Source organism: Aythya fuligula, chromosome 23 (genome assembly GCF_009819795.1).
Source record: "Aythya fuligula isolate bAytFul2 chromosome 23, bAytFul2.pri, whole genome shotgun sequence".
NCBI classification, from domain to species: domain Eukaryota; kingdom Metazoa; phylum Chordata; class Aves; order Anseriformes; family Anatidae; genus Aythya; species Aythya fuligula.
The window spans coordinates 5,977,642-5,997,219 of NC_045581.1; the positions used below are offsets into that span (position 1 = coordinate 5,977,642).

At 47.5% G+C, this 19,578-nt stretch overlaps 1 protein-coding gene across 2 annotated transcripts in view; it reads left to right on the forward strand.

Annotated features, from left to right (window-relative positions):
- The window catches only part of CSMD2 (CUB and Sushi multiple domains 2), a 285,673-nt gene that overhangs the window by 224,033 nt on the left and 42,062 nt on the right, over positions 1–19,578 (forward strand). For both annotated transcript variants that reach the window (XM_032202121.1, XM_032202122.1), the window contains 10 exons: positions 2,745–2,863; positions 2,958–3,027; positions 5,733–5,849; positions 6,822–7,031; positions 8,545–8,733; positions 11,574–11,751; positions 12,240–12,385; positions 16,151–16,231; positions 17,170–17,283; positions 19,078–19,266. In XM_032202121.1, the coding sequence (XP_032058012.1) occupies positions 2,745–2,863; positions 2,958–3,027; positions 5,733–5,849; positions 6,822–7,031; positions 8,545–8,733; positions 11,574–11,751; positions 12,240–12,385; positions 16,151–16,231; positions 17,170–17,283; positions 19,078–19,266 (1,413 nt within the window). The remainder of the gene's footprint in view (positions 1–2,744; positions 2,864–2,957; positions 3,028–5,732; positions 5,850–6,821; positions 7,032–8,544; positions 8,734–11,573; positions 11,752–12,239; positions 12,386–16,150; positions 16,232–17,169; positions 17,284–19,077; positions 19,267–19,578) is intronic.

Genomic DNA, 19,578 nt, shown 5'->3' on the forward strand with positions numbered 1-19,578 from the left:
CTCCACTTTATTGATCTTTTTCTTGCATTGTAGGGAGCAAAACTGGCACGATATTTGAGGTGCTGTCTGATGGGTGCTATGTAGAGGGGAGGTAATCACCCCCCCTCCATCTGCAGGCTCTGCTCCTGTCCTATGGGTGAGGACAATGTCAGCTGCCTCTGCTACCAGGGCATCATTCTGAGCTGCAGCAGTTATTGCTGGAGATGTTGCCTGCTGCTGATGCCCACTGCTGTATGGAATTACCCTTCTTAACCTGCATCTGCATTGTCCTGACTCCTCTGCATTGGACAGTTCGGTGGGTTCATGTGTAAGGGATTATGCCAGTGTCCCAGCAGAAAGGCAGCACTTTGCTTCCAGCAGGTCTAAGGCAAGGCTGCATTCTTGCAGATCCTGACCTGAGATTATCACTGATATATGGAAACAATATTTTTTTAAAAGATCATCGTTGATAGGAGAACAAATCTGATTGAAATTGGAAGACATGGCAAATAAAGTCTCCATGGAAAGGTCTGCTGGGTTTGGATTTAGATGCTAAAAATTCATTTCCCCCCAGTTCTGTGGTTTGATTCCCCCTGTTGGAGCAGATGTCCATTCAGGAAAGGTGTGCCGTAGCCAAGTCACCGTGGGTCACAGTGATGGTAGCTGTTATCTCTTGGCTGGCTGAATTATTTACATGCAGTCCAGCAGCAGCACAGACAGCATGCAGGCAAGCAGGTGCAGAATGGCAGCCCTCAGCTCTATTCAGCGCATCGAAATCGAATGTTTAGCTAGCAGGCAGGAAAGCAAGCAGGCTCGTGCACTCACAGGGTACTGTACACGGGTGTGATGGGGCCAGGAGCTAGGCTGGTCTGTGTGCAGCTCTCAGAGGACTGGTTAAGGCGTGCTGGTGATCTGGCTCTGTTCCTGCCTTGGTAGCAGTGATGCTGAGCTGAGGAGCGATGTGCTGGAACTGCTATCTGTGTTCCTGCAATCTTCCTTGGGGCAATGCAAACATAATTGTTTCTTGCTGGACACCGGCTCTCCCAATTGCTTCTGATCACAAATCTTGTGTACGTCTCCGAAGCCAACAAATGTTCTGTTTATTTTTTCCAAAGCGGCAAATAGATTTGAAAGTGCATTTCATTTTGTAAAACATCTCCAGAAACAGCATAGCTGCTTGACTGCAGGGACTGCCTGTGCTTTTAGAGGGCCAGCTAGTACTGAGCTTTCCAGGTTTTGGTGTGTTTGCAGATGGAAACTTTGCATATTAATGGCTCGAGCAAAATTACGGCAACCAAGAGGGTTTGGGAGGGAGAGTGTGATCCAGAGCACTCCCTGGGAGCTTGGGAAGTGTGTGTTACAGAAATCCTCTTGCTGCAACCTTTTCTTCCCCACTACTGTTTCAATCGATAAGCTCTTTGAGGATTGCATTACCCTGGTGCAACAATCAGGTTCAGGTTTTCTTGAGGCTTGGGATTGCCAGGTTTGTTTGGTTTCTTTACTGAGAAAATTAATAGGTGTTGATTTTCAGGGCAGCTGGAAATAATACCATTTTTGCTTTGCTCATCCAGCTGGCATTTCATGGCTCTGGTCCCCAGTTTTACCCTTTGTTCAGTTAGAGATTCGGCAAAGGAGTTTTGAGAGATGGGCTGAAACACCAGTTTATTTTCTCCCTTACTGTACTCCTCAAGCAAAGCTCTTATCTCTACACACTTACGAGTCAAAGCAGAGCAAGAAGAATTTAGGACTGAGTGAAATTCAGTGGCCACTGATCTGAAGGGAAGCTATTTCAAGCTGCTTTCTGGCTCTCTGAAGGTCAGGCATTTCAGCCGTGTGCAGGGAGGGATTGCACATTTTCTTGCTGGGAAGCACGACTTGGATTTCCGAAGCAGAGTCGCCATCTCCTCTCAGGTTTCTTTTCTTCATCTGCTTTCGGCTCAGCCTCCAGACTGAGTCTAAGCAGAGCACGAGCCCTTGCAGAGATGCAGGAGGTTATCTGGTGTTGGCAGCTGCTAGCAGAGAGCGAGGGAGGCGCTGGCAGGCAGCAGAGCCGTGGTGGCGAGGAGGTGACTGCAGGCGCCTGCCTTCCTTTTATCTCCTTTTGGTGTTGCAGAAGGATGAGGGGGTGGCATGCATGGAAAGGAGAGCCCATCACCTGGCACGTGGCTGCTGGGACCGTTAATTGGGCTTGCAGCAGTTGTTAATTGGGCTTCCCAGTTGTAATTGTAGCTCAGATGGAAACGGGATTGAATGAAATTTTTGTGGGCTGTTGTACAGGCTCTGTCAAAGTCTGGCCTCGCGTGCTGCTGCTTGTATCACATGGTGAATTCATTCTGCAGATGAGCAGAGGGAGAGGAGGGCAGGAGAATGAAACTGGGCAGCTTCTGCCCAGGAAGACACAAATTGCATGCAACAGACACAGCGCATCCTTTATATTGTAAGCATGGCTCAAAACAGAGTTCAGCCAGCAAGGGACAGCACGGATTATTCCCTCTTGCATCCTCTCCAGTCTTCACTGGATGTGAACTAGGGGTCCTGGACATACTCTACAGCCCAGGGGAATACCATGGGAAACATCTGGGCTATCTTGGTGGGGAACCCAAGGGCCCCGGGACTTTCCCACTCCGTGTCCGTGGTGGAGGTTGGTGGTCATCAGGGGGCTGGGGTGAAGTGAAGGTGTGCACTTCATTCCTTCTGCCTTCAGGCTGTACTCAGCCCTGCTCCCTGCAGCACTCACTGCTCTTACCCACACTCTTCCCTTCCAGCCGTCGGTCTGTCCAGCTGCCCCGAGCCCCCCGTTCCTGGGAACGGCCTCAAGATCGGGGAGCGCTATTTAGTGAACGATGTCGTCTCCTTCCAGTGCGAACCAGGCTATGCCCTCCAGGTACTGAGGACTGCTTTTTTTCTGACAAAAAGGACGACAACAAACATTTGGGAAAGAGAGAGACCCTCAAACTTTGTCTTTTTCTCTCCCTCAGGGACACTCTCACATTTCGTGCATGCCAGGCACTGTGCGGCGCTGGAATTACCCCCCTCCACTTTGCATTGGTAGGACTCTTTTTCTTTCTTATTTGGCTGGTATTTATAACACCTTTCTAAAAACCTGTTTAAATTGGCTGCTGATGAAATGGGGAGAAGTTCATTGCCCAGACAGAGCCAGTTGTACTCTTATAGCAGGACCTCTGGGAGCTTTCCTCACTTTCCCCATTTCCTCATGCGCCCCAGTTTTCAGCCTGGTCTCCTGTCCATATCGTATAAAGGGGCTTTAAAAGTGGCCGTATAAACCAGAGCATGCTGGTGATTTTATCTTGATGGTGGCAGGGCAGCCCAGCAGCCAGGAGCACAGTACACTAAGTTTTATTTCAGATGGATCCCTTTGGCTGAGGGCTGCTGGAGGTGCAGGGCGAACAGGAGCTCTGTGAAGGTCTGAGTCAGAGAAATTCAGGTTTGTTCTGTAGGGGAGACAGAGCATGGGAAAGGCTTCATTTGCTGCAAGGGGAAATTTCAGCAGTCATCCCTGTGGGCCAACCAGATTGCTTTGTTTTAATTGTTTAAAATGTAGATAAAATATTAAATTTAAAATATAAAAAATGGATTCCTCAACAAAAACTCATTCTAAAGGGAAAACCTGAGATTTCTTGATACTGGAAGCAGGTAGTCTTTATGGGTTGAGGGTTTTTTCCCATCTGAAGCAAAGATCTACAGACTGTTTTTTTGTTGTTGCTTTTTGTTTGTTTTTAAATGCATCTTGATATCATTGAAACTGCATCTTTTATTGTTCTCTTCCCAATATCTCCAAACTGCACCTCCTGGTGCCTCGCTGTCCTCACCTCGGTGCCTAACAGGTCCTGTGTGACCAGGAAGAGCCAGGTCACTTGTCAAGACAGCCATTTGCCTGTGACAGCCTCTGAGGACGAGGGCTGAGCCTGCTGAGCATCTCAGGCCTTAGGAGAATAGGGCTGGGCAGCTGATTTCCTCGGTGGCAGAAGCAAGCCCCAGAAGAAGAGACAACAGAGGTGAAGGGAACTTGTTGGAGTTTTTGGATTATTTTCAAGCAGTATTTTGCTTTTAGCAAATCTAGATGTTTAATATTCATATTGCACATTTTACAGCTTTGAGAGAGACATTTATGCATTTAATAGCTTTAGTTAACAGTTATTTCAGGCTCCTGCTGTTCTAGCTTACATCATTTTGCTTTAAAGTAATTATAAGAGCTAACAGCTCCTCGTCTGATGATCTGCAGGCCAGCAATAAGTACAGAGACAGTTAGAGCAGAATGTCTGAGCTAAAGGACTCGTGCCCATGGGAGCTGCTCTAAAAGAAACCAGAAGCCCTTCAGCTCAGCATCAGGGTAGGAGACTCCAGCAGGGAGGAGGAGGATCCCAATATTGCACCGAGGGTCCACGACTATCTGAGCAGCTGCCAGTTTGGAGTTTTCTTTTTTCTTCTTTTGATCAGCATCAGTCATTCAGATCAGTAGGATTTTGCCTGGCCAGGCTGCATCTGCTCGGCACTGTCACAGCGTGTAAACACGGGTGCAATTTAATTCGGGTTGTCTGCTTTTGGGCAGTCACGACTAAGTGCAGCGGGACAAACGCCCGTCCACCTGTCTGTTCCTATCTCTTAGCCTGCATCACACTTGACTGAAAAAGGTCATCCAGCTTCAGAGACGCATAGCCACGTCTCTGCAGCCAAGTGCAGATCATCGTGAGTGATCAGCATCTTTGTAGGAGCTCTGGGGATGCAGCAGCACCCTGTGCAGGCAGGGCTGAGGCTCGTTGTCCTGAGCTAATTACTCACCAATTTGTCTGAACACTGCCCAGACCCCCAGTGGCTGCCAACCAGCCACCCAGGAATGCAGGCTTCATCATTCCCCTGCTCAGAGGACTTTTTGCTTGCCTGGCATTATGCTGGTTTTCTTTCTGTCCACTTCATCCAGATGCTTGACTCCTAAATAATTCAGAAGCGGTACTACTAAAGAGCCATTAAGGGGAAGAAGAAAGAACTTCTGGGAAAAGCCTCGTTAGTAGCAAGTGCACACATAATGAGATACTGGACAAAGAGAATCCATACCTCTGCTGTCAGACTGTTTTAGGAGAGCACCTGGGTGTATTCTGTTGGATGGTGTTACCGTAACAAGGTAGAGGTCATCCAGATAAGCCTGAGAAGATGCTATCTATGCTTAAATTTCATGTGATGCTTTTTGTAAACATATTTTGTGCTGTCATCTGTGGACTGCTTCTTGGTAGGGAATTTACTTCAGTCAGTGTGCAAACACGCTGTGCTATATTTATCGGTAATTGCCTGGAGATTGACAAGTATAGCAGTCAAGGTAGGTCAGTTAACCAGAGAAAGCAGAGGTAACTGGAGTCAAAATAAGATCACTCTGGGTCTCCACAACAATTTTCGCGGTGGTTAAAAATTCAAACAAGCGCAGTGTGCATGATGTGCACTGTTATGGTGTCTACGAAGGCAGCAGACCATCCATCTTGCAGCTTAAATCTGTCTCTCCCACTGCGATCACCAGCACGGTATCTCTGGGTCGAGGCTTTTATCTTGAGGACAGGAGAAAGGCGCATGCATTAGTAATGCAGCCATTCAGTGCCTGGAAAATCTGTGCTAGCTCCTTAACAGTCTGTCCTTTTTTTCCTCTTCTTAGGTTTTTTATGTCTTTAATTCCCGTATTGCTGTCTGGCTGTGGCCATACAGAGACCTGCAAGTGGTCCTGACCATTAACACTGTTGATTTTACAGCCCAATGTGGAGGAACAGCAGAAGAGATGGAAGGAGTGCTCCTGAGCCCAGGGTTCCCAGGAAACTACCCCAGCAATCTGGACTGCACCTGGAGGATACTGCTGCCAGTGGGGTTTGGTGAGACAGTGGGTTTGGGGTTGGTGCTATCATAAAAGAGACAAGAGGAAGATACCAACCCTGTTCAGTAGTGCTTGGCCAGTGCTGGATGCTCTGCTGGCCAAGATGAGTTACAGAAATTGGTGTTTGACATCCTGATCCCACTTTCCATTAAAGGTGCATTTGTATGGTGCTATGCAATGATTGACACTTTTTCAAAAGGTGGTTACAGGTCACCGTGGAGTGTAACAGCTTGATACAGATCTGTACGTATGCCTCTGAATTAGCCATAACACCCTCCCGTAGCGTATTTGTGTACCTCCCCATCTTGAACTACTTCAGTTTGTAATAGCCTAAAAAATATCACCAGCTGTTCCTCCCTTTATAAACGTGAAAGGTGACCAAAGCTTTTGTCAAACTACATCCTACATGAGGTAGATTGCATGCAGCCATCATCACGTTAGAAATTAGGATCTCCCCAACCATTAGTAAGAGAGATTTGCACACCTCCAGCTCAGCTGCTCTCCAGGCCAGCCCCAGCAGGGTGCCTGATTGCCAGGCGCTGGAAGTATTGCATGCCTGGAAGAAGGGCTGACTCTGGACTTATTGAATTAACTTTCCTCCTCCAGGTGTAGCTGCATGGCTGCTGTGAGCTGCTGAGGAAGGGAAACTCCAGCTCAGCCTCCTGCCAGCTGTGCTGGCTGGATGCAGTATGGCAAGAAGGGGGTTGGTGTAGCTCTGTGTTTGCCTGCATAATTTCTGTGGTGTCAGGCAGAGGGAGAGGAGAGCACAGATCTCCAACAACCTGAATACACAGCATTAATAGCCTGATCTTGTCTGAAACTAGAAGGACAAGGCACCCTCTACCTCTGACACAGTAAATGTCCTCCTTCTGATTGACTAGGCTGTATTGGGCATCGCTGAGTGAGCAGTGCTGATGTGTTAAGGCCTGTGGATAGGTTTAGAGGTAAACTGTTGATTCTTACTCCCCAGGTGCTCACATCCAGTTCCTAAACTTCTCCACTGAGCCAAACCATGACTTTGTTGAAATCCGCAATGGGCCTTACGACACCAGTAACGTCATCGGGCGCTTCAGTGGCACCGAAATCCCGGGCTCCCTCCTGTCCACGTCTCATGAAACCACCGTGTATTTCCACAGCGACCACTCACAGAACAAACCAGGCTTCAAGCTGGAATACCAAGGTAGGGAGGCCACTGAACATGCAGCACTGGGACAATCCTGTCCCCAGGTGCTAGTGTTGAGGATGGGGGAGAGAGGGTGGGCTGCTATTCTGTTGAATTCATCCCACAAGGACTTAATCCAAATGAGTGGAAAGGTGTTACAAGAAGACCATGCATAATCCTCGTAACTGGGATCTGTTCGCCCTGACTTATGCCTACGGCAAATAACAAATGTTCCTAGAGTGCTTTGTGACAGTGAAATGCCTTTGAATTAATTCCAGCTAGATTCACTTAGATCTTGGCTCTGTCGCCTGTCATGTGCAACGAGAGGAGTCCTCAGCAGCTGAGTCTGCTCTGGAATTTTGCAGCTGCTTTTCAGTCTCAGCTGAAGTCCGGTTTGGGCACACCCAAACGCATCCCTTCCATCCTCAGCTGCAGCCTAACTTTGTGCTGAGGCAGGCTGCCGGAGGGAAATGAGCAAATGAGTAAATAGCTAAATAATAGAACAGTGGCTCTGGCATGGAAATATGGAGTGAAAGTAGAGAAAAAGCTGACTGGAGTCAAAATATGCGCTCAGTACAGTTTTTGGAAATGATGGGCAAATGGAGATGCTTAGGTTCTTGCCCAGCATGTGTCCTCAGACAGCTCCCCAGTTTTAATATGATGTCCTCTGAGCTGCAGCTGCTGCAGTCTCTGCAGCCAGCAGAACAAGGCCCTGCAAGTGCCCCTCTTACTGGTTTTGCTGCTCTTTGAACATGCTGGATTGGGGCTGCCTTCGGGTCTCACCTGGGAATATGGGCAAAGGACACCAAGGGCAGATGGGGTGCTCCACACTGAAGATAAGCAGGACAGGCTTCGCTCTGCAGCAGCTGGGAGCCAAACAGCCCAGCTTCTGTCTGGGAGAGAGATCTGAGGAGTGGGGAAGATGGAGCACGTGTCTCCAGCCATGTGCTGTAGCCAAGGACTGACAAAGGGCTGACTCCCCAGAAATAGCAATAAAAGCCGCTACTCATACTTAATTGAAAACATTAATTTTGCCTTGGCTGTCCTGTTCATGCACCATATAATTCATGCGCTGCTGCACAATTTCGGAAGGAATGTGCTCGGTGAGGCACTCTGGGTAATCTCATGGAAATTGCTATGCAAATGAGCTCCAGCAAGGCTGACCAGTAATTTGTAATGCCAGGTGGAACATGCTAACTGTTTGACTCGCATTCATCATCGGGATCGTCCACATTTTGTTGAAAAACAAGGCAGATTTCCCAATTAGAAGTGAAGTGCGGGGTAAACCTCTGCATGCAAACTCCAGAGGACCAGGGTGGGCCCAAGTGCTCATGTCTGAGGCTAGCACGAGGCAGCAGCAGGCTTGTCCCTCATCCTCCATGCAGATGTGTGCATGGTTCATTAAAGTTTTATCTCTTTCAATTAAGTCATTGTACAAGGGGGAAGTAGCCAAGCAGCATGATGAGTGTACTGTTCATGCTTCTATGAGAAAATATAACTATGAAACATTCCACTTTATTTTTTTTTCCAGCCTACGAGCTGCAGGAATGCCCTGACCCTGAACCTTTTGCCAACGGCGTTGTGAGAGGAGCTGGTTACAACGTTGGCCAGTCCATCTCTTTCGAGTGTCTGCCTGGGTACCAGCTGATCGGGCACCCTGTCCTGACGTGTCAGCACGGCACCAACAGGAACTGGGATCACCCATTGCCCAGGTGTGAAGGTATGGCTTTGGGCTCACCCTGAGAGAAAAATTCTAGACTTCACTGATTTTCACATGCCCACATGTGCAGACTTCTTTGGAGAACACAGAAATTGTACTTCAAGACCTGTGGTGAGCTCCTCACAGATGTTTCCCAGAGAGCTCCTCTGCTCTCATGCATAGCAGCTATGACATTTGTTTTCTGTGCTTACAACAAACAAAAACCATTGTTGCTGTATTGGCCCTGTTAAACGACTGCTGATGCATTGTCAGGTTTACAACTTGTAGAAATGACTCTTTCTGTTTTTCTTTGCACCTTTTACTTCCCCTCGTTTACCAGCTCACAGTTTCATGCTGACATTGAGCACGGTTAGAACAGTGTTTTATTGTCCTCGGTAAGGTTCTTGCCTGTTGCCAACTCAAACAACTATCAAAGTCAACATTTTTATGATGAGCCAGTGTGCCTGAATAATCAGGTAGAGAAGAGAGGCTTTGATCAGCCCTGCTGTCTGTGAGCACAGCTTCTCCTGCTGGGCTGCAGTGCCCTTAGCACTTGCTGCCACGCTGGGTCCCTGGTAAAAGACCCTTGCAGCTCTGGGGACTCCTAGTGTAGGAAGACTGTGCCCCTGTCTTGTCTCCTTAGTGTGGCGATACTGGGAAAACAACCCAACAGTTCTTGTAGTCTTGAGCAATCTCTGTTTCTTGAAGACCAAGCGTGCTGGGAGGACCCTGCTGCCCAAAGGGGGTCAATCAATGTTGTAGCCATCGAAGCTCCAATGTCCAGGTTCTCTTTTCAAACCCCAAAAGGGCTGTTTCAGTCTTTTTATTCTTTGGACCAGTGGGCTGAGTGTTGTGTGGTTTACTTTAGAAAGGTTTCGTGTGAACCCGTAAGAAATTCAAGGTTGCTTATTGAAGATTTCCACTGCACTTCCCAGGAGCACTGACCTTTATCCCGGCCTCCCTGCAGCACTTGGTCTGCAAGAGCTGTGTGCTGGGGAAAGAGAGGGAGGGCTGATGCTGTGCTGCTTTCAAGTCCTAAGTCCTTGAACTCTAGAGAATGCAAAGCATAAAGAACCGGATCCTCAGCTGCTCTTCAGTGGCTGCAGCAACGCAACAGAGATGTGCACGAGTTGAGAAATTGTTCGGCGCTCAGCGCGCTCGCTGAGTACCTGGTGTGCTGCTGGTAGGGCTCACGGGTGGGTGGCAGCAGGATTATGCCCTTATTTACCTCTGGCATCAGCTCTGCCAGCTACAACCACACAGTCCTTATTCCTTACTACTGTGTTTAAGTAGCTTCCTTGTTCAGCAGCGCTCCTGACAGAACAAAGGGGTGAGGGGTTAGGCACACTTTGGGCCATTTGCTTTTTTTTTTCCCCTCTGTGTGCACATCCGCTGGGCTGTTAAGTGCTGCTGAAGTCAGTGCAGAACTTTCTAGCTGTTTCCAGAGATGCAGCCAAGCTGGGCGGCCCATTTTTGCATAGCAGCAAGCAGCGATGTCTCTCTGCCTTAGGCTAACCACCTCACCTTCCCCACATAGGTCACAGCTGAAAGCCCTTTTAATTAAAAGAGTTGTAATTCTAAAATAAATGCACGGAAGCTTGAGGTTTCCAGCAGCACCCCAGGGAGTTTTTCCAGCGATCAGCAGGCTGCCTGCTGCGCAGGGTGGAAAGGAGCTCAGCCCCCAAGGTTCCTTGGGTGTTTGTTTAGGAAAATGAGCGTGTGGATTTATATAAATACACATGCTTTTCTCAGCTTGACAGACCACATGAGTAGGCAGAGCAGAACTAGGCAGTAAATATTTGGAGCCTGGCTCTAGCTTCACATCTGGCACATCGAGTCGTGTCCAGAGTGGTGGAGGTCTGTGGGGCTACTCCTGTATGAGGAGGAGCGTGTGGTGCTGTACAGTACTGTAGCACTGAGCCCGAATTAAAAACTTGTACTGGGAGGAAGAATGCAATAACCTAAGCCAAGGATAATACAGCAGTGTAGCTTCTAAAATGGAGCTGGCTGAGGCAGATGGCACTGCACTTACCCTGTGCACGTGCCTTTGGTTGTTGCAGGCTGTCAGCGATGTGCTGCAGACATTATCATTCACCTACACAACTGTGCCAGGGAGGTCCAGAGGCCGGTGCTTGTCCATGGGATTTCTGCACCCAGGGACTTGCTGTGGCCCTCCTGCACTGCCATCAGCAGGATGTCATCTCTCTGTCTCTGTTTTTCCCTGCCCAGGCTGTTCCTAGTTACGTCTCTTCAGTTTGCAAGTTTTAGACCTGGAAGATACCTAGTGCAACAGAGCTGTCGTCTTGGTTAATGAATTGGATGCTTCTGTTTTACAAATAAATCATCATTTCCCCCCTGCTTAGAAGCGATCTGTGAGCAGCCAGCTGCTCCGTGGTTCTGGTCCAGGCCACGCTGCATGAGCGGGTGAATAGATTTGCCCACTGGTGGGATCTGGTCAGGAGCTGTATCTTCCATGCATGGGTGCAAACAGCTGGTGGAGCCCAAAGACTTTTCCTAGGGTATAAGATGGAGTTTGTTTGTGCACCTGGCTATCGCATCTGTACAAAACACCCTGACAGTCTCCTTTCAGATCAGGAGCACTTAACATATTTATTCTAATGGAATTAAGTTGAAAAGGTTAGATGTAGTAGTGACAGATACGAATTATTCATGGCAAGGTCGGCTGAGGTTCTGGGGCTGGATGCACCTGTATTCAGAAGAGCTATCTTTTCATCCCTCTGCCCAAAAAAAAAAAAAAAAAAAAAAAAAAGAGGAAAGGAAAATGGGAAATAGGAGATCTTTATGATTTACTGTTTTGGGGTATTTGTTAATTAGGTTTGTGTTTGTTTGATTACCTGCAGTGCCTTGTGGGGGCAACGTCACCACCCAGAACGGTACGGTTTACTCTCCTGGCTTCCCCAACCAATACCCCAATTCCCAGGACTGCACTTGGCTCCTTACGGTGCCTGTGGGCTATGGGATCCATCTCAACTTCACTCTGCTGCAAACAGAGCCCTACAATGATTTCATCACGATTTGGTGAGTACAGCAGAGGCATGAGGACTGACCAGGGCTGCTACCAAGGCTTCATTTCTGCAAGAAATGGCAGATGCACAGAGCATCCCTTGCTGCATTGCGGGGATTCTTGAGCTTGTAGCACTAGATCAATAGCTGACTTTCAAAATATCTCAGTGTCCACTGTGCAAACAGAGCGAAACTTCTTCGGAAAACTGGCCCTAATTCTTCAAGTTCTGAGGTTAAAAATAAAGTTTGTGCTTGCAGTTATCTGTTGGGCCAGCACTGTGCTGCCAGAGGAGATCATCCTGTCATAAAGGAGTGGGGAGAGGGGACGGGGACCCAGGTCAACCCTCCAGGGATACAGTAATACAGATGAAGAAAAAGAAGGAGGATGAGGAGGAAGGAACAGAAAAAGAGTTTCTATGTATGCAGTGTAGAAGCTTGGTTGATGCCTAGGATGAAAGATGTATAATAATGCTTTTTCTTGTGTTTCTGACCTACAATTTTAGGGATGGTCCACAGCAAACAGCCCCACAGCTTGGTGTGTTCACTGGCAACTCTGCTAAGAAGTCAGCCCAAAGCTCTTCCAACCAGGTGCTGATGAAATTCCACAGCGATGCAGCCAATGGGGGGATTTTTGCCATTTATTTCTACGGTCAGTATTGCTTCCTGAGCGTGCATTATACCTGCCTGTGGGATATGGAGGGGCGTGGATCAGTTGTGGTTTGTTGTGGGGAGGCCTAGTTCTAAGGAAGAGAATTTATGGAAAAAATATGCTTTTACCTGAAGTCTTCTGCAATGGGGTGTGGTTTTCACAGGTTTGAGATTGAAAGTCTCTTAGGCAGTCAAGTAAGTGCTGGCAAGTTGTCCCACGGACTGGGCAGACGTGGAAATCCATCTGTAACGTTGTGATAATTCAAGCACAGATCAAGTGCCTGCAAACCAACAGCCATGCCAATCCTGTGCCTCTCTCAAAGTGATGCTGTAAATACTGTCCTCTCCGTGGCAGATCCCATTATGGGATAGCTCCACTTTGCTTACTTAAAAATCTTCTCTGCAATTTTCAGTGGATACGGTATTGTCTTTCCAATGCCATGCTAAACCAATTAGATCATCCTGCTGTCCCATTTTAAATGACAACTGTGTTCCAGCTGAGAGGTGACTTTAATTCTCTGGGGAGGAAAATGATTTTGTAAATCCGTGAATTATTTGGGGATTCTTTGGTGTGAGTGCAGCTCACACCAGAGAGCGAGAGATGTTGGGTATAACATCAAAATGAGAGCATTTGCTTTCCACCACTAAACGAGAGCCCAATTTTAAATTGGATTAGCTAACAAGTTGCTACAGCAGTACTGGGATTTTGGAAAGTGCAAATGGAGACCTCCTCGTGCTTTGGTAATTTGCTTGCAGCAACTTCAACAAAGTCGAACATGAATTACACGATGAATCTGTGCAGAATGTTTTAGCTTACGCTCAGTTCCAAAAGGCGAGTATTATACAGATAGGCTGAATTTAAAGAATGCTTGCTAGGCTTCGGAGGGAATTGGTTTGCTGCTGCAAAACACTGTAAGATTTATATTACTAGACAATGGTGCGTATATAACAGTTATGCAAAAAAATATGGGTTAGGCAGTTTGGCTCAGGAATGAGCTGTACGTAAACACTGCTGCAGTTCAGTGAATGCTTCCTTCTGTAATATGAATTAGATACTGTCATTGCTGTGCTTACAGCCCATCAGCATATGTCACTGTTCTCTAGCCTTGATAGCCCTTCATAGTGAGGCTTTTTTAGCTGCTGGTTGATCTGGGGTCTGCAGCCATTCGTGGGCACTCCAGGCAAGGGAGGTCTGGAGTTTGTGCTGGTAGGGATCAGCATGGCCAGCACTTGTTTCCAGCCCGTTAACCAGATGGGCACTCCAACAACTGCTTGGCCTTTTACTAAAGCAGCACTTATGGGTTTATTGGTCCCTTTATACACGGGACTTTAGGATAAAGCCTAACCCCACAGATTTAACTGGTGGCGGTTGTTGCAGTGAGATTCTTCTCTTGGCTCTCATCCTGCGTGAAGTGCCTTGTACCCCAAAGAGCTGGGAGAAATATTCACAGGGATCAGGCAGTGCGGTCAGTTACATCTTTGGCTTTGCTCTTTGGGGTGTAACTGCAGGAAATGGTATTTCCTCGGGATCCGTAGCAGTGTATGCTTTAATATCTGCATATTGGCAGATCTAGGCCATGCGCATCCTCTTCCAGCTTTCAGTTGTCTCTCCCCATGTGGTGGAGATCAGCAGCACCCTGTCAGAGAACTGCTGCCCTTTTAAATGCCTGCAAAGAAATGTTTCCTTAGGGTGGAGGAAGGGAAACAAAGGAATGATGCAGAGAGCTTGAAGATTCAGTAGCATCCCTTGAAAAATGATGCTGTTGCACCCGTTATTTAATGGGTTAGTTCAGGTGCCAGCTCGAAGTGATGTGTGACTGTGATGGGAAGGGGTTTTATGGCACAGTAACTCAGGGGGTCCCAGAGCGGTTTCAAGGACAGGGCTCCTGTTTTGCCCCAGTAAGAACAAATGGAGGTTCTGTTTTAAGGAGCTTCACTGGTGCTGTATCACCCATATGCTGAAGCCACCTTAATCATACATTTTTTGAAATATGGTCCATTAAGGAGAGGAAATTAATGCTGTAAATGCTGGGTTATCTTTCTGTTTCAACAGATGCTGTCAAGCACTTTTTAAATAGTATTTAATCTAAATTTTTATTACTGGTTCCCCTTTCCCCCGCTGTCAAACATCTGTTTAAAAGATTGCCAGCCAGTGTGTCCCCTGCTGGGATGGCTCTTTGCTGTGGAACAGAAGGGTTCTCCCCCACTGCCCTATCTCCTGCTTTTCAGGCAGTTTTGAAAATTTTGGCCAATCTGGGCCTCCCCCACTCCACCCTTTTTTTTTTTTCTTTTTTTTTTTTTTAATTAATATTCACAGAACCAATTTTTGCACCACACAGATGCTGATAACAACAGAGCTGGCACGTCCCTTTGCTCCCCCTGCTAGAGTTGAGCTCACAGTAGCAGTGTGTTTTTTCCTCCCCTTCACACACTTGGGATCATGCCCCCATCCCTTCCAGTAACCCAAAAACAGCTGCGATCCCCCCGGCCCTTTCCCACACCCTCCAAATGTCACATTTTTCCATGCAGCTTTTGGGGAAATACTCTTCTTCCCCACCTTAGGGGATAGGGGAATTGGGGTGAGAGGATGGGAGTCGACTTCTTTACATGTGTGTTTAAGCATTATCATAAGCCTCATTAAGGTTGCTGCCAGCTTTGCTGTTGTGTGAAGAGTTCAACATAGTGGAGTTAGTAAGAATTAATATTCAGTGGCAGCTTGAGCTCCAGTATCTTAAATTAAAGGGCTGATATAAATTTCAGAGGAAGTTATGCTTGTCCAGGGTCAGGTGCGGGGGGAGCAAAGATTCAGAGAAGTGCTGAGCAAATAGCAGAAAATGTCTTTCATTAATATTCATTTCGATCCCAGTACCATTTTTTTCAATTTAACCATGCTCACAGCTCTCGTGTGTTTATTTTCATAAGCAGCACAGTTCTCAAGCCTTATGCACCCATATACTCGTAAGCAGTACATTTGTTTTGCTCAGTGTTTGCTCATCTTTAATTTTTGATGGGAAATTTGGTATTTGCAGTGTATTTGGGCAGGTGCGTGAGTCATAGGAAATTTTCTGCTCCTCGACTAGAATCCTTGTTCCCATTTAGCCCCACAGTACTCCTGAAGAAACACCGAACTGGGTGAGAGTGCAGTGTCTGAGCTGCTTTGCTTTATGCGAGGCACTGACACGAACCTTGCCCAGGTCACTTTGTGAACTTTGAGCTACGTTCAGAATTTGCAGCTGAAACCATTTGCACTCCTGGAATTATTTGCAGATTAAATTAATGAATAATTCCAGGTTAAAAATAAATTATTGGGTATTTCATTCTGTGTTCAAGGACAGGCGGTGAAGATGAAATTCCCTGAATAATTACTGCAATTTACTTGATGCTGGAGCAGTCCTGCACACTTCTGTGATTGACCTGATTCTGCTGAGGGTCACAAAGATCTTCTCTCTTAGTGTCCCAAAAGACATGGCAGCACCCGTCACTCATCATTCAGTGTTCATCGAAACAGACTATCAGTGTCTGGGCACTGTACATCCCCAGAATGATGAAAATGTGTTTACTGTTAGATGTAAAAAAACGGAAAAAGCTGCACTGGGGCACAAACAACTGGAGCATCTCTCTAGGGTTTGGAAGGGGAAAGGGCTAGTTGCATTTTTGCCAATTCCTTCTGCATGTTGAGAGAGGATTTGCTCTGATGTCTGGTGTGCTTGGCACCGAGACAGTCATCCCCAGCTTAATTTATTGTTCTGCCTTTGCTGTCTTTCAGCCTACCAGCTCTTCAGATGTCAGCCTCCGACCATTGTTCCCAATGCAGAAGTCATCACCGAGAACGAGGAGTTTAACATAGGTAGCCTCTCATGGTCCCCTTAGCCCTTCTTCCCTGCCTGTCCCCAGCCACTGGGAATACCTGGGGGAAGACACACAGACACACGTCATGTCCAGGGGATGGCACCCCAAATCTGGGGCTCCAGGAGACCTCTCCACCCATGTAATTGTGTGCTGTGGGGAGGCGTGCGTGACCCTGCTCAACAGCTGACTCCACACGGAGTCAAATTGACCTCGTTGTCCCAAGACTTTTCCTCTTGGTCAGTGCAGAAGTGGTTTGTCTTTTGTGAAAGCCCAGAGCTTGCTTGGAAGTGCTCAGAGATCTTAGCCACAATACTAGTTTTTGGCCTTCATGCATTTCAGGTGTTTCAAACAATGCCTCGTGGAGAAGTTTAGAGGCCACTACTATTTTTATTTTTTTTGAGAACCTTTCACCCATACCGACTGCCTTTTGTATTTTTGCTGCTTTTCACGGTTACATCCAAGTTGCGCCCGCGACCAGTGAAGTAGCTGTGATTTTTTTAAAAGCAGCTTTTCTCACCTGCCTGCTCTGAGGAAAGTCTTCACCCAAATAGCTAGCAGAAATCAAAACAGTCTCAGCGACGTGACAGTGGTTTATCACAAATGAAGCCGCAGCGTGCCTTTCCCTGCCTTCTGTGTCTGCCCCGTATGTGCCAGCATGTAGCAAGCGGAGCTGGGGGCAGCGTGGCACGAGGAGCTGGTGGCACCCAAGCAGGCAGGGAAGTGGGTGGGATGGCCTGACCTGCACGTCTGTGAAATGCTCCAAAAACATCCAGAAATCCAAAGTGGAACATACACAGACTGAGCCACACAGCCTGGAGGAAGCCTTGATGGCAGAAGCTGGATCAAGAGGTCCCTGCTCGCCGTGCTGCCCTCTCCTCGGGCCTTAATGACTTGATCCTTCTGCTCGGTCAAGATGTTTTCTCTTTCTGTCTACAGGTGACATCGTGAGGTACCGATGTCTGCCTGGCTTTACATTGATTGGAAATGAAATCCTGACCTGCAAGCTGGGCACCCATCTTCAGTTTGAAGGACCCCCACCCACCTGTGAAGGTAAAGCCTGGGGACCCAGCAGGGCAGCTGGAGCTTTCTCCCCCACAGACTGCTGCAAAAGAGGCAGCAATGGATGGCAGCTGGGGGAAGTTTCATTGCACATACCACATCTTCAGACCTCTGGGGTCGCACTATTACAAAAGCACAGAGCAGGGCCTGGTGTGGAGGGTATTGAGGCACCTCTGTGCAGGGAAAGGCTCCTCTCCCTACCTGCCCTGCAGCACAAGCCCGTGCACCTTGGCTAGGCTCTGCAACAAGCAAACAGCAGTGAGAAATTCCCTGGGTGGCTTACTGCAGCAGCTCCATGATAAATAACAGGGAGAATTCCTCTCTCTGACAGCTCATGGGGGATTTGCAGGCTCTCTGCATGTGGGGGGGGGGGGGGCTCTGCCTCTTGTTGGGTGCTCCCGAATTACGCCCCAAGGCATGAAGTCAGGAGGTGCTTTAAGCTCGTACTTGCTGAAGGAAGACTGAGTGAAATCTTGCTGAGCAGAGGGTTGACACACCACACGTCTGGCTGCCTTTGCAAAGTCATTAAACAGCCACCCGGACGTCCTTACCGTGGGAGGGGGAGGAGGATTCTGCGCTGACAGCTTGCCAGAGACACGGGAACAGCCAAAGCAGGGAAGAGCAGGCTGCAGCTAAGTGTGCTCCTCCAGCGAGGTGATCCCACGAGGAACAGCTTCTCTATTAGTGCCACAGAATGTATTACATGGGAGAAAAATGAATGCCCCAAGCACACACTGCATTGTACACCTTGCTGCTGCTCAGGAGGGCTCCCAGAGATGTTTCTGTGCTGCCATGTTACCTTATTTATCCTTTGGATTCCTGCTGGTACTTTTGTTCGCTCCAACCGTGATTATTTCATCTACTTCATTCCCTCCTATCTGAACATTTTTACCATATAATAGGATATTTTTCTGTAGCTTTATTCTCTGTGAAATAGCATGAACTGAAGGAGAGAAACGGAGGTCATTCAATTATTTACTGATGGTTGTTAGCCTGGGGGTAAAGGGACTGCTTAAATTACATCTGGCCACCAATTTACAGAGGTCAACAAATCACTGATGGGATTAAGGATTTGGAAAGAATACTCTGTTCTTTCTGGATAGTTCTGACTATTTTCTGTTAATACAAGTACAGCGTTTGCACCGAGTTTTAGAGACAATTATGGATAAATAAAGATCCCTTTCTTTTTATGCTTTCTGCTCACTTTGTGTGTCAGCCTCCTCCCCTGGGGCATTGTTGGCCTTTTTATTCTGGGTTTTCAGATGGATTGTATATTTCCAGAATTCCACTGAATGGGCTCTAGTGATTAGAGAAAGGAGTTGGAGTTATGTCCTAGCTGACAACTCCATGGGTGACCTGGGATAAGCCTCTAGTTCCATGCCTTGCTCTACCCCAGGTAATAAAGTTTCCAGGAGCTGCCAGAGGAGTGTTTTGTAACTTGAGGATAGTTATTTGGTTGCAGGCCCATTCATTTTAGAAGACATGAAATGATGCAAAGACAGCTGAAGGTTTTTGTTTGGGTAGTTGCTTTTTGCCCCTTCTTTTAAATTTGGTAATTGCTTGAATTTGCACAATAGGGCATGCTTCAGTCAGAGCCTATTTCAGCATCTGGGGACTCTATGAACCACAAGGATCTTGGTGTCCAGTGAAAGGATGTGGGTGGGAGCTGTGCTCTATCTTGACTTGGCTCATGAAGATAGACCTTGGCCATAGTAAGTTGTGTTTCCTTCCTTACTTCACAAGAAAGACAGATTTTCTCTGGTCTCTCCTTCATGCTCCCTTCAGTGCCTTGCCCGATGAACGAGGTTCTGACAGACTCCACTGGTGTGATCCTCAGCCAGAGCTTCCTGGGAAGTTACCCCCACTTTCAGACCTGTTCTTGGGTGGTCAAGGTAGAGCCTGGATATAACATCTCCCTCACCATCGAGTACTTCCTCAGTGAGAAGCAATACGACGAGTTTGAAATCTTTGATGGTAAGAGATTCTCTAGTTTGACTTGCTTGGCAGCAGAGGTGTTAGTTGTTAATCTCTGTTCCCAGGGCATTGTGAGGAGAGTTTCCCACCACCACCTGTAATCTTCCACTGGACTTAAAGAAAGCTTCTCCTAAGTCTCATTGATTCTCTGAATAATATCAATAATTTGATTTTCAGATGTCTGTAAAGTAATTTTTCTCTGCTGAAGCTTCTGCGTTTACTGGAGCTAAAGGCATAGTGCCTGAAGCAGAAGCCTGGTCTTAGCCTGGTCTTACTGCAGTCAGCAGGTTTTTGTTTGCTGTTGCTTTCCTG